This window comes from Folsomia candida, unplaced genomic scaffold (assembly GCF_002217175.1).
Source record: "Folsomia candida strain VU population unplaced genomic scaffold, ASM221717v1 Fcan01_Sc004, whole genome shotgun sequence".
Lineage (NCBI taxonomy): Eukaryota > Metazoa > Arthropoda > Collembola > Entomobryomorpha > Isotomidae > Folsomia > Folsomia candida.
In genome coordinates this window covers 5,844,721-5,857,153 of record NW_019091196.1, presented here as the reverse complement: position 1 = coordinate 5,857,153, position 12,433 = coordinate 5,844,721, and the positions used below count along the sequence as shown (strand labels likewise).

The 12,433-nt window shown below is 35.8% G+C and overlaps 2 protein-coding genes across 6 annotated transcripts; both read right to left on the bottom strand.

Moving 5' to 3' along the window:
• Nucleotides 1–1,328: 1,328 nt before the first annotated feature.
• Nucleotides 1,329–8,084, bottom strand: LOC110848985 (UDP-glucuronosyltransferase 2B7-like). Of its 5 annotated transcripts, none has more exons than XM_035851082.1 (10): nt 7,713–8,084; nt 7,401–7,640; nt 6,966–7,342; nt 6,656–6,893; nt 6,066–6,361; nt 4,575–5,995; nt 3,751–4,436; nt 2,485–2,930; nt 1,683–1,795; nt 1,329–1,603 (listed from the first exon to the last, which is right to left on the bottom strand). In XM_035851082.1, exons 7-10 carry the CDS (start codon nt 4,033–4,035, stop codon nt 1,338–1,340), a joined length of 1,110 nt encoding a protein of 369 aa, XP_035706975.1. In that variant the 5' UTR covers nt 4,036–4,436; nt 4,575–5,995; nt 6,066–6,361; nt 6,656–6,893; nt 6,966–7,342; nt 7,401–7,640; nt 7,713–8,084; the 3' UTR covers nt 1,329–1,337. The 5 variants fall into 5 exon arrangements, with proteins under 5 accessions (XP_035706975.1, XP_035706973.1, XP_035706976.1 ...); XM_035851080.1 differs by having other exon boundaries at nt 4,575–6,361; nt 7,713–7,792; nt 7,855–8,084; XM_035851083.1 differs by having other exon boundaries at nt 4,575–6,361; nt 7,728–7,792; nt 7,855–8,084.
• A 1,388-nt stretch (nt 8,085–9,472) lies between these two features.
• On the bottom strand, nt 9,473–11,896 carry LOC110848135 (cytochrome P450 9e2-like). The gene is made up of 3 exons (XM_035851275.1): nt 10,560–11,896; nt 10,006–10,258; nt 9,473–9,544 (listed from the first exon to the last, which is right to left on the bottom strand). The coding sequence occupies exons 1-2, from the start codon at nt 11,866–11,868 to the stop codon at nt 10,119–10,121; spliced, it is 1,449 nt and encodes a 482-aa protein (XP_035707168.1). The 5' UTR covers nt 11,869–11,896; the 3' UTR covers nt 9,473–9,544; nt 10,006–10,118.
• Nucleotides 11,897–12,433: the final 537 nt, after the last annotated feature.

Genomic DNA, 12,433 nt, shown 5'->3' with positions numbered 1-12,433 from the left:
TGCAACATTGTCGACATACATTACTTGCTGCATACTGCATACGTATTTAGGTATTATTAGGCACATTATAATGTGCACACTACATGGGTACACACTTCAAGACATGATTTCCATGAAGCATAATCTGAGAATCCTGCAAAAAGTTCACATTTGGACTCCAAATTTTGGAGTTAAATTTACGTTGAGAATAATCCTCGAAGACATTAGTAAGTTGTGGTTTATTGGCATTAATTGCGGGTGAAAAAGTATAGTAAAAAAATTAATCATAAAGCAATTTTTGTTTTTATAAATAATTTATTTTGCATTATTGTAGTTAAAAACAAGTGGTAATTAACTTGGGCAAAATTTTACATGAAGTCTCATATTTATGCAATTATAAAGTTGCCCCTGGCCGGTGGGCGTACACTTTTGGGCCAATTGGCCCATTTTTTAGCATGGCAGGTATACAACTGCCTGTTCCATGCAGACTGTGCTCGCTATCGCTCTTTCATGTACATTATGTACAGTACATATGCATCTAAAGATTTTAGAATACAATTAAGAACCATTTTTTGCCGAAGAAAGTATTTATTCATAAACCTACTTAGTTACTTACGAGGGAAACCTTTTTGGTGCCATGAGCTCCCAGCATAACCACTATATACATTCGACGTATTTTTTAATACTAGTCCGATGATGTGACAAAATTTACGTGTTAAAATGACATTTGGTCACGTGGGGACGACTTTTCTGACGCGCGGAACGGTCACTTTCGCCCTTGTTATTAACATCGTAGGCATACTTTTCACCCCTCGCTCATCTCGCTTCTGAAATCTCACCCTTTTTACTCACAATCTGAAACTCTAAAAAATTTCTTAAATTTCGAAAAAAATTGAATTTTGAACACAATCCTGAAATTTAGAAAATTGTAAAATTTTTGAAAAATTACAGAAGTTTTTTTTAGAATTTCAAAATTTTTCAAAATTTCGAAAAAAAAATCAAATTTCAAAAAAATTACTTAAAAATTTATAATTTGAAAGGTTAAATTTTTGAATTTTGGAAGAATTTCTTTTGAATTTGAATTTCTTTTGAAATTTTTGAAATTCTGAAAAACTTCAAAAATTGTATAATTTTTCAAATTTCGGGATTGTGTTCAAAATTATTTTTTTCGAAATTTCAGAAATTTTTTCAAAGTTTCAGATTGTGAGTAAATAGGTTGAGATTTCAGAAGCGAGATGAGCGAGGGGTGAAAAGTATGCCTACGATGTTAATAACAAGGGCGAAAGTGACCGTTCCGCGCGTCAGAAAAGTCGTCCCCACGTGACCAAATGTCATTTTAACACGTAAATTTTGTCACATCATCGGACTAGTATTAAAAAATACGTCGAATGTATATAGTGGTTATGCTGGGAGCTCATGGCACCAAAAAGGTTTTCCTCGTTAGTTTTATATTTGTAAGTCTCAGTAAACCAGCAGGATCTGAACAAGCTGAGAATACATTTTATAAGGAGGCATAGGACGAAAAAAAAGGAAATCAATATGAGCGAGTAGACGGCGATTACGTCCAGTGAGTGATACTGAATTAGAGACAGGTTTCGTGCAGCCGACCGAAGGTGGTAAGCTCCTGAAATTACGGAATCAAAAATTTATGTGTGAGAGAATTAGACCTGGATTTGAGTTATCAGACATTTGATAATGATAACCTTTGTGTCGCATGACGTACTCCACCCAGTACACCCAGTACACGGCCCTATCTAAAGGATTGTCAATCTGGTCGCGGAAAATGGCGGATAATTGTTTCACGTTGTCACGATATCTAATTAAATTAAAATCTTGTTAAATTCTCAAATAAAGCGATAAATAACTAGTAGTCGGTACCCATGTATGTTTATTAAGGTTATAGAAATTTACTTCAAGCGACTTCATTGGGCCTTTTTATATTGTTTCGTATAAAGTTGTGTTCTTTGTCAACATTCATGCTAAATTTCAGCTTTATCCATGTAAAATGCTGCTAAACATGTACCATGTACCCCAACCACAAAAACCCCTCTAATAGTCAGCCATTGGGGGATGTCCTATCATGCTCGCCTTCGAACTCGTCCTTATTTGACACCAAGATGAAATTTGCAAAATTATAATTCGGAAGATTAAGTTTAATGAGTTTTCTGGAGGACCGCCAGACAGGTCAAATCTATACACAATCTTATCTTAAAAGGCCCATAAAGTATACCAAATTCCGAGGGAAAGATACATATAATCGATTACAAAACGTCGACTCTTTGGAAAACTATGCCACTTGCAAACTTCCATACTTGACAAGACCTAACTGGAAATACTCGACACGGCTGAGAGAGTAACATGCACCATGTTTCCAAGACATGTACAAGATATGTATGTATAATTCGCAACTATCAAGGTCAATTGAGAGGGAATGTGACCGAATTCTGCACGATGATAACGCAAAACTTGAATAAACCGCCTTCAAATAATTGGCATTCTTATTACTTTGGATTACTGATGACTTCCTGGATCGCTTCCATCAACCTTTCTTCCGTCAACTCATTCCAATCCAGTCTGACGAGGTAACCACGATTCTCCGCTGTCCTTGCATTGAGGGGCTGTTCTCCAAAGAATGGGATTCCGATTTGTGGAACCCCATGGAAGATGGCCTCCTCCCAACTTCCTGTGCCACAGTGGGTGATGAAAAGTCGGATCTTGTCATGTCCTAAGAGGTCCTGCTGAGGAAGATACTTGCTCAGAAGAATATTCTTCTGCAAGTCTGGAATATCGTTTGACTCGTATTTCCAAATCACTTTCTGTTTCAGACGAGAAAACACATTGACAAAGATGGCCCTCTTTTGTGGAGACATCGCACTAGATGGAAGATAGGTTCCGAGGGAGAAAAGGATAAAACCGTCGTCACCACCAGAGGAGAGAAAGTCTTGAATTTTCTGGAAAAAAATATACCCGAGACGATTATTTGTAACTTTTCCAGTATTCATAGGTATGTTCAAAGTTGGGCGTTTGCTGTCGTCTGCGGATAACGGCCAACTATTCATGTACCTAACCTGGTTTGTGAATGTGTACAGAGGATTATGCGTCCTATTTTTCTGAAGTTTAAAACTGACCTTAAAAATCTAGTCGACGTAGATGAATTTGTTTCGTTTGTTCAACGTGTTCCTAAGACCTCCAGCTAACTTGGCTACATAGACGTTTCCACTAAGGCCCTTTCCAAAATCTGAAAATTTTGCAAAATCTGTTTTCGATGTTTCCGATTTTGGCAATTTTTGCAAACCGGTTTTCGATTAACCGAGTGTATCAAGTTTTCGTAAAGTCGGTTTTCGATTTTCTCCAAAACCGGTTGTTGAAACCGGTTTCAGGCTGGATTGCAAATTAAAAAGAAATATATCGAATAGAATTTCCAGAGTAGCAAAAAGTGGGTACTAATTTGATAAAAAAATTTGTGAAAACAATTAATTCTTGCTTCCAGATCAAAAAATGATACTTAACTTTCTTTAAAACAGGTTAATTCAACAAAATCGAAAAACCGGTTTTGAAAAATCAGAAAAACCGATCTTGGATGCCTTAGTTTCCACGAATTAATTACTTTTCCTATATCTTCGACCGTAATCTCCTTCCACTCATTATTAGTTTTTTTCCAAAGACCATCCAAAGTTGTAACTACGTAAAACTACTTTCGCGTGGAACTTGTTCAGTCTTTAACTCTAGAAAAATAGGAATTAATTCTGTAAATTCGCAAAATTGTCCAACCTTTGGTAGCTCTTTCGCCTTTCTAGAATGCATCCCGCCAACTTGGATAACATTGGGTAGATTTGGTTTGGGACGATTAATGGAAACGTGCCCATTGGATAAAAGAAGTGAAGCTCTTCCAAAAATCTCCCCCACGGAGGGCGCATCCAGCCCAAGCTTTTCCTTGTAGACGCCCTCCATGGCGGGAAGGTAGTAAAAAGTCCGGACCGCGTCAAGAACTTGGTTTAGTCCAAAGTTAACAAACCTTTGAGTGAAGGTCATCTCATCGCCATAATTTAGATACATATTCGGCACGAATGAACTGGGATGGTTACATATTGGACAATGGAGCTTGGGGCGTTGATTGTGGAGAAAACGACAAGCGGCGTAGGTGTGGATTTTGTCCCATTTTTGCTCATCACCCTGTCCACGAATCCGAGAGAACAGTCATTGAGGAAATAATGGAGTATGATAAGGTCAAAATCGATGTTATACAAGGCCTGAATTTCGTGTCGATCGTACATTTCTCTACATTTCTTGGGAACCAAGTTAGTAAAAAGGGTAAGAAAGTTGATCTTCTCGTTCCTCTCTGTCATTTCGAAAGGATGGATCTGATATTCATTCAAGATCGTGGCAACATCGATGCTAAAAATTTCGTGAATGTTTTCCTCCTTCGTGAGCCCTATGGATGGACTTATTAATGTCACCTAAAACATTTCAAATGAAAATAATTGCTTTAAATTATTGACGATTTATTCCACAAGCAAATTTTGAAAATTTTTCGGTTTTGCATGCCCTATATAAATACCGAGCAGTTGTTTAGATTATATATTAAATTTACTCACATTGTCACCCTTTCTCGCCAATTCCTCAAGAAGGGGTAGGTAAGTTATAACGTGGCTTTTTCCTCCGAAAAACTCCACCGACAAGATATTCCTGCACTGCACACTCAACAATAGTAATATCGACCCCAAAAGAAATAGCAAGGTCGCACAATTTCGGTAACCTTGCATCCTATTTACATAGGTGATAAAATTACGTTACGATTGAAAGAATTTTATGCTGCTCTGCAATGAATCGAATGATCGAATGAGTTTATCATTATTACGACAAATATGTAAGCTATCTATCTACTAATTAGAATTAAACTTTTGTAGTATTCTAAAGGTACAAGTTTTTACCTACATAATTACAGCACAACTTTGCCAACGTAGATTAAATTTAAGCAGGTATGCATGTCTGTGTATGTATGTAAATTGCCATCTAGCAGCACAATAGGATTAAACAGATTCTGTATATGTACATTGTGCATAACCTACCACAAGGATTAAAAAATTATTGGTCATGTTGGTGAATTAATTGATTGTAATCTATGTAGTTGAAGACTAGATGACCTTCAGACGAATACATACATGAATTGAGTGTGTAAGAAGCTTTTAAACCTGAATTCTTTCTGGTTTTAAAATCAGTATTTGCTACTTGGATGGGGCTTGTCTATTCACTATTTTGTAAATTAAATGACATTGAATTATGAGAATAAGTCAAACAACCCTTCACATCTCAACAAGTTTATGCTATGTATTCTGCATGCAGAATTTAGAATGGTTTCTTGGACAAAAACTTGTTATTGATGAACTTTGATAAAGTCACTCAATTGTCAACAAGTGCACACATGTGTACATACAAACATACATATGTACATCAATAAATAAATATGTACATACATATTTAATTGGCTTCAAGCAACAAAATATAATAAAAAATATGTTTTATTCCAACTTTCCTCTTGCACTCTTTATTTCCATTTCTTCCTCACCTCCGTCTCTGCACATAACGTTCCCTTAATCTACACTAATTAATTCCTTAATTGCTAGTTACTTATTTGCTACCTCAAACACTACAGATCCGCAATGCTGGTCTGTATTTGCATTAAGCCGAGTTTGCAAGAGAAAGCACAAAAAGATTTCACAAATATGCAAATTATTCAGAAATGCACCTTTTGTCAAACTTCACATGTACTATCTGCCAACTCTGAAAGTATTTTCCATTCAATGAAACAATTTTTCAAATATGTGGACGCTTCATCCGTGTTGGTGAAAAATTCCTCGAATCCGCTAACTCCCAGAAAACCGATTCCATCGTAAATGTGGAAACGAGTGGATCAGACAGATTTTATAAAGAGTAAATTATAAAGAAACAAAAGTGGAGATCAGATCCTTCCCCTCGTAACTTTCACCAGCAGAGAGTCAAACCATGTACGCATATCCTTAAACAAATTTAGTAACGGATTAACAATTTCGTTCCATTCATTTATCGAGCAATATCTGTATTCATACCTTGATTTTGCCAAGCCATATTTACCATAAAAAATGACATAAAAACCTCGTCCCCGTGCAGATAATACTTTTTATGTGGAATATAAATATTATTCATCATTACGGATGCTTGTAGGCTGGGGTTTTTCCAAAGTTTGTTAAGTATGGGGAGTGGTAAAGCGTGTATCATTTTGTAAAGATATGCACCAAAAATGGGGACATGTGTTGAACGATATGCCCGAATTCGGTCCGATATCAATTTCAATCTTTGGACGGAATCAGGTTCACCAATTGGGAGTAGGATGGATCCGAACGTGCTGCAAAATTAAGATCAACAAGTTTTAACGTGGTGCATGTTACTTCGAACAACAAACATTTCACAAACTTTCGCGAAATTATAGGCATTTGTTTGAATTTTGGTTGGTGCGAAATATTAATGGCATTTTTCTTCCCAGAATTTGAAAATTCGGCAAGAACTAATGTTTTCACTTGGCAAAATTATTTAGCACACAATGAATATAAGTATTTGCGAGTCGCAAATACAAATAAAGCGTTGTCTTGGTTATACCCATAATTTTCGGTTTCTGACAAGAAAATGTAACAAGACTTACAAATCATTGCATAATTTTGTGGAATGATTCGGCAATGGCAGAGTGAACAAGACCTTGATTTGCTTATCCACTTTAAGCCCTTGGCACAGATATGTCTGTCTTATGGCGAATGCCACACCGGCGAGAAGAAGGGATAAGTGATCCACTTGATAGACATCTTTAACTTTTTTAAATACATGCATTGGCATTGATTCCATCGTTTTAGTGAAAATTTCCGGAAATTCGTGCAACCGTTGATCTATTAAAAAAAACTCAAAATTTAAATTTGCCACTTTTTTATTAATTTTGGATTGTGTTGTAGCGTACGTACGTGGTGGCGGGATTTGGGTCACATCACTAGATACATTTTTTACATGGGAGACCAATTGATATGGAAATTTTAATAAACCCACAATGTTTGAGAGTAAAGGTTCAGAACGTTGTGCTGAAAATTTTGTCCCATATGAACTTTTTCCGGTTGAAATAAATTCCCAGTCATATTTAATATCGACTGCCCATCACAAAGGACGTGACTACACCGGAAAATTAGTAGAGTTTGTTCACTCGCCCTCTGCGTGGTTACATTTTCCATAAGGAGGATTTCCCAGAGGGGTTTGTCCTTGGCCCAGATTCGTTCATGGGTGACGTGGTTTATTAATTTGTTCCAATCTTCCGGATTTCGTACGTCGTGTAGAGAAAAATCCGATTCTGAAATTTGTCAATACAAATTTAAATTTATTTTGAATTAAATTTTATTACAACAAACCTGGCAAGAATTTGAGGTGATCATTCACATCGAAATTGTCACATTTCTCCCAAAAGTAGTACCCCCACCAGGCCACGAGTTTACACCTTAGTTCAACATAGAGAAGGTGAGACCCGATTTTTTTATGTAGCAACTTCTCTTCAAAATCACTTTTGAGTTTTGTCATGCCAATTTTATTTCTGTCAATTTCCGCGATAGAAATAATTGTCAGAGCTTTCCGGGAATAGGTGAGGTTCCCGTCTTTGAAATGTGTGGATTTATTAGAAAATAAGGATTTACATACGTTCAAAAACAAGTTAGTTACAAAATTACCAAATAAAGTGCTACCTCCTGGTACAATTTTGACGAGCGTGCCCCGTTTAAATATTTTTGCTGCAAATGCTACACATTTTCTTAAAAGTAGGAAAAAAATTATTACCGGAGAACAGAATGGGAGAATTATAATGAGAATCACCATAGTTGACATTAATATTCCCAAGCTCATTTTGGCAAATATTTCATATAAATGTTTTTCTTTGGGTTAGATTTAAATTATTTTTAATTGTTGTAATTACACTGATGAATCGATAATAAATATATATTTATTATCAACCCAATATTGGGTTGATATGTTGGAATAATGTTTTTGTGGGAAACGGCTTTAACGTTCAAACGTTAGCACGAACTGAGACAAGTGCAACTTGTATGCAAGTTATTTAGATGTGGTACATACAGTAGGCGTCATAAGTCTACATACACACACAAATTTGTCATATCTTCCAAATTGGTAGATATAGACATTTGAAATTTTGCAGGTTTGTTATTTAGAAAGTTTGAGGAGGAATGCGGGTCCCATGTTCGAAATACCAGAAAAAGGTCAAAGGTCATAATTTTTTCAAAAAAAGCTCACTTTTCAGCTACCACAAAGAATTTTTTTCGTTGGTGGTTTTATTTTTATATCGAAAGAAGACGTAATTCCGAACAGTTTAACATGCTGAACTCTGTGCGATTTTTTGGACGCCCACAGTGATATTGTAAAAAGTGCAGTTTTGAGATTTTGTCCCATAAGCGCAATGTTATAACTTTTCAAAACTGCACTTTTCAGAAAATCACTGTGGGCGTTAAAAAAATCGCACGGAGGTGTATGACATGTCAAACTTTTCAGAATTACGTCTACTTTTGATATAAAAATAAAACCACCAAGGAAAAAAGTGTTTGTGGTAGCTGAAAAGTGAGCTTTTTTTTGAAAAAATTGTGACCTTTAACCTTTTTCTGGTATTTCGAAAATGGGACCGGCATTCCTCCTCAAACTTTCTGAATAACAAACCTGCAAAATTTCAAATGTCTATGTCTACCAATTTGGAAGATATGACAAATTTTTATGTGTATGTAGACTTATGACGCCTACTGTAAAATACAGTACACATGTGCAATACAATATCTATATAGCGTACATACATAGACATGTAAATATGCACATATGTATGATGCAGTATTTTTTTCACTTGTCCTTCTGTACTTTGGAGGCAAGTGCAAGCGGGTGGTAATTGTGAACATGTATGATTGTGGGTCTATTTAATTTACTTCAACTTTACCCTTAAGAAACCAGTTTATTCATTCTAAGGAGTTATGAATGTATAGTGATACGTAACATTCACCTATATATGCTCATGTACAAGGGACAATTAATAAGTAATGCAAATATGGAGCCATAAGCAGAATAAATATTTTTATATTACACAAATGCAAACATAAGCACAAATTACTTACATATACATGCAATGTATGAAAAATTAATGCAAGACGAAGTGATCAAACACACAATAAAAAAACACATTAAGTAGATGAAATTCAATTATTTATTGCATCGATACACAACTTCAGTAACAGTATTTCTTATGTATGTAGTATTCTTCATATGCATGTACGTACATATGTAGATACAGAGTGGAAAGTTACATTGTCACAGTAAATATTTTAACAAAAATAATCTCAAAGTTCACCCGACCTTCGTTTCAGAGCCAACCACATATCATCCTTGGGTCTAAGAAATCCCGAATTTTCATACTGCATCGGAATCAGGGTCCTTTTTGTGGGTTCGATATCAAAATTGTGAACCAGTTGAGCAATTACCAGCTTGACTTCTGTTAATGCAAATCTAACTCCTGCAAATAATGCATACATACATAAGTTAGATAAATATATTCACCTATTTAGGTAAATTTACGAATAATTATGCACACTATAAATTGGGAGTACTAGTGACACCCGTTGCATTTGTGGCAAATTTAGTATAACATAGCCTCAGAAGTTTTACTAAATTAACAAAATTTCATAATTTTTTTAAGCAAAACCAAGTTCCATGTTTAAAAATGTTTTTATTTATAATATTTCGCCAATAAGCACAATCCTCCCAAATTGAAGCTGTATTAAAAATTACACATAATCAATGTGTGCAAATTAAGTTGCTAAGACTGCTTTGAAATATCCCGAAACATTTGGAACATGAAATTTGTGCAATCATATTTTGCGAATTCTGAATTCATAAATTACTTCATGTTAGTAAAATATTTAACAAGTGGTTGTATGTATGCACGGCAATTATGTCATAACTAAAATAGCATACCGATACAAATTCTCGGCCCTTGTCCGAACGGGATGAAGGCAAATGGATGAATTTTCCCCCGAATTTTCCGCCGAGAATCTCTCAGGATCAAATTCTTCAGGGTTGGGATAGTATCATTCATCGTGATGAATTCCACTGATGGGTACAATCACGCTGTCACCTTTCCTTACCAGGACATTCGTCCCAGGCAGCACGTAGTCTGAAACGCATTCACGATCCGTGCTCGCAAATGGTGGGTACAACCGCAATGTTTCTGATAGAAAAGTATACACATTACATTGCTAAAGTAGAACATTTTTTCGAAAACAAAATATATAAACAATTAAACAATGTTTAGTGTCAATTTATTTTATAAATTTTTGTTAATTTTTGTTTTGTCGCTAAATAAATTTTTGTTAATTTTTGTTTTGTCGCTAAATCGTTACGTTTTTGTTAATTATGTGTAAACAATGGGACAAAACAAAAGCTAAAAAATGTCTTCCATCTGTTTAATTCATTATTAAATTCAACATTAAAAACAAAACAAATCAATATGTAATGCTAACTCTATTTACCATTAATCACCATGTCCAAGTACTTCATCCTTTGGATAGAATCATACGTAAAATCACCTCCATTTTCCTCCCACGCCCCGTCCACCTCTTTTCTCAGCCTGCCTTGCACCTCGGGATGAATTGCAATAGCATACGCACAAAAGATCAGCAAAGTTTGCGTAGTTTCGGATCCACCGAGAATAAAAATTTCGCAATTCGACACTATCCCATCATCGTCTAAAAGATCGCTAGTATCCGTCGCCGCTACACCTTTGCCATCATCCCAACTCTTCCTCGCCTCCAACATCCACTCAATAAAGTCATCCCTTTTTCTCCCCGTTTTCTCCCGACTTTTAATCTCGGTTTTTATCCCATCACTGCAAAATTTGTGAAATTCAGCCGATTCCGACACCGAGAACCCCATCCACCCCGCAAACTTGGGAAAATAATAAACTATTGCAAACTTTATCATAACCTTAGTACCAAACGTAATTGAGAATTTTTTCCCAATCAGCTCAAAACTTGAGAGTTCCCTTTGAGCCAATGCGTGTGAATTCATGCCACAAATGGCGGAAGTGATCGTATCCAAAGTAAATTTTGAGAAGCATTCGACCAGGTCGATTTCTCCATCGGGAGACGACCATTGGTCGATATATTTCACTAACTTTTTCCAACTTTCTTTAAAAATGGGAATAACCTTCTTAATTTTTCCCGAAGAAAAGGTCGGGCTCAATTTTGAGCGGAGTGCCCGCCACTGTTCGCTCTGTCGAAATGCGATCATCTTCTTAAACACGACGTCATTATTTAGCACTTGAAGAGGTCGGCGGTTAACAAAGTGGTCGAAATCTTTAACCATGATGTGTTTTAAAAGTTCCAAATCTGTGACGGTGTAATGTACCGTGCCAAAATCTATATTTCCGGCCACGTGGACTCCAGCATGTTTCATTTTGTCGTAATTTACCTGGAAAAGATGATACATCCCGATTTTCTTAAGGGTTAAATAGTACACGGCCTTGGCGAAAGCGTTGCCTAAATAGAAGACTTTTTTGGATCGGAAAAATAGCAATTCTTTAATTGTAAAGTAGACAAAATATGAGGTAGAGAAGAGGATGAGAAATATTGCAATGTAGAGGATATCCGTGATTGACATGGTGAAGATTAAAATTTGGAAAAAAGTAGTGAATTTGGAGAAATATCCGAATTTAGTGTAATTTAGTAGAAATGCTGTGGATATTTCTGTACGTGCAAGGTGATCACGATTAATCTTAAGTATGGCAAATGCACATAGGTTTAAAATTTTACAAAAGCGAATGTGCATCTGCCATTGCATTGCATTGCACACTTGTAGACTTGAATGGCAAACTAGTTGTCATGCAAGTTTTTATTGAAACTGCGCAGGTCAAGATTTTGCTGTTTCGCATTTTTATTTACTACATAGTCTTACAATATGTTCTGTCCAACGATCAAACGGCAATAGCAGACAAAGTTGAGCGAGTACTGAAAAACTGCTTATATCACAAGAAAGCCAATTAAATTCTGTGCAAAATATGCCTATCAACTTTTCCTTTGAGGTTGCGTAGTCTCTACACCAGCCTTCGATTTAGGTATGCATTTCATGCTTGTGGTATGTATAAAAGTTTTGGTTATCTAAAAAAAATTCCCTTACGAAGAAATTGGATGCGTATTCTCTAAATTTCACGCGTACCACAAGCATGAAATGCATACCTAAATCGAAGGCTGGTGTAGAGACTACGCAACCTCAAAGGAAAAGTTGATAGGCATATTTTGCACAGAATTTAATTGGCTTTCTTGTGATATAAGCAGTTTTTCAGTGATCGCTCAACTTTTATCGTTGGACAGAACATATTGTATGACTATGTATATACAAACAAGAT

What these genes read in the sequence shown, in the direction of transcription:
- LOC110848985 (XM_035851079.1), bottom strand. Translation starts at nt 4,035, where the DNA reads ATGTATCTAAATTATGGCGATGAGATGACCTTCACTCAAAGGTTTGTT. An exon ending in AGGCGAAAGAGCTACCAAAG is followed by an intron (nt 2,931 to 3,750) that starts GTTGGACAATTT and finishes ATTTTTTTCCAG; the next exon opens with AAAATTCAAGACTTTCTCTC. An exon ending in GTACGTCATGCGACACAAAG is followed by an intron (nt 1,604 to 1,682) that starts GTTATCATTATC and finishes CCGTAATTTCAG; the next exon opens with GAGCTTACCACCTTCGGTCG.
- LOC110848135 (XM_035851275.1), bottom strand. Translation starts at nt 11,868, where the DNA reads ATGCAATGGCAGATGCACATTCGCTTTTGTAAAATTTTAAACCTATGT. An exon ending in CTTGGACATGGTGATTAATG is followed by an intron (nt 10,259 to 10,559) that starts GTAAATAGAGTT and finishes CTTTTCTATCAG; the next exon opens with AAACATTGCGGTTGTACCCA.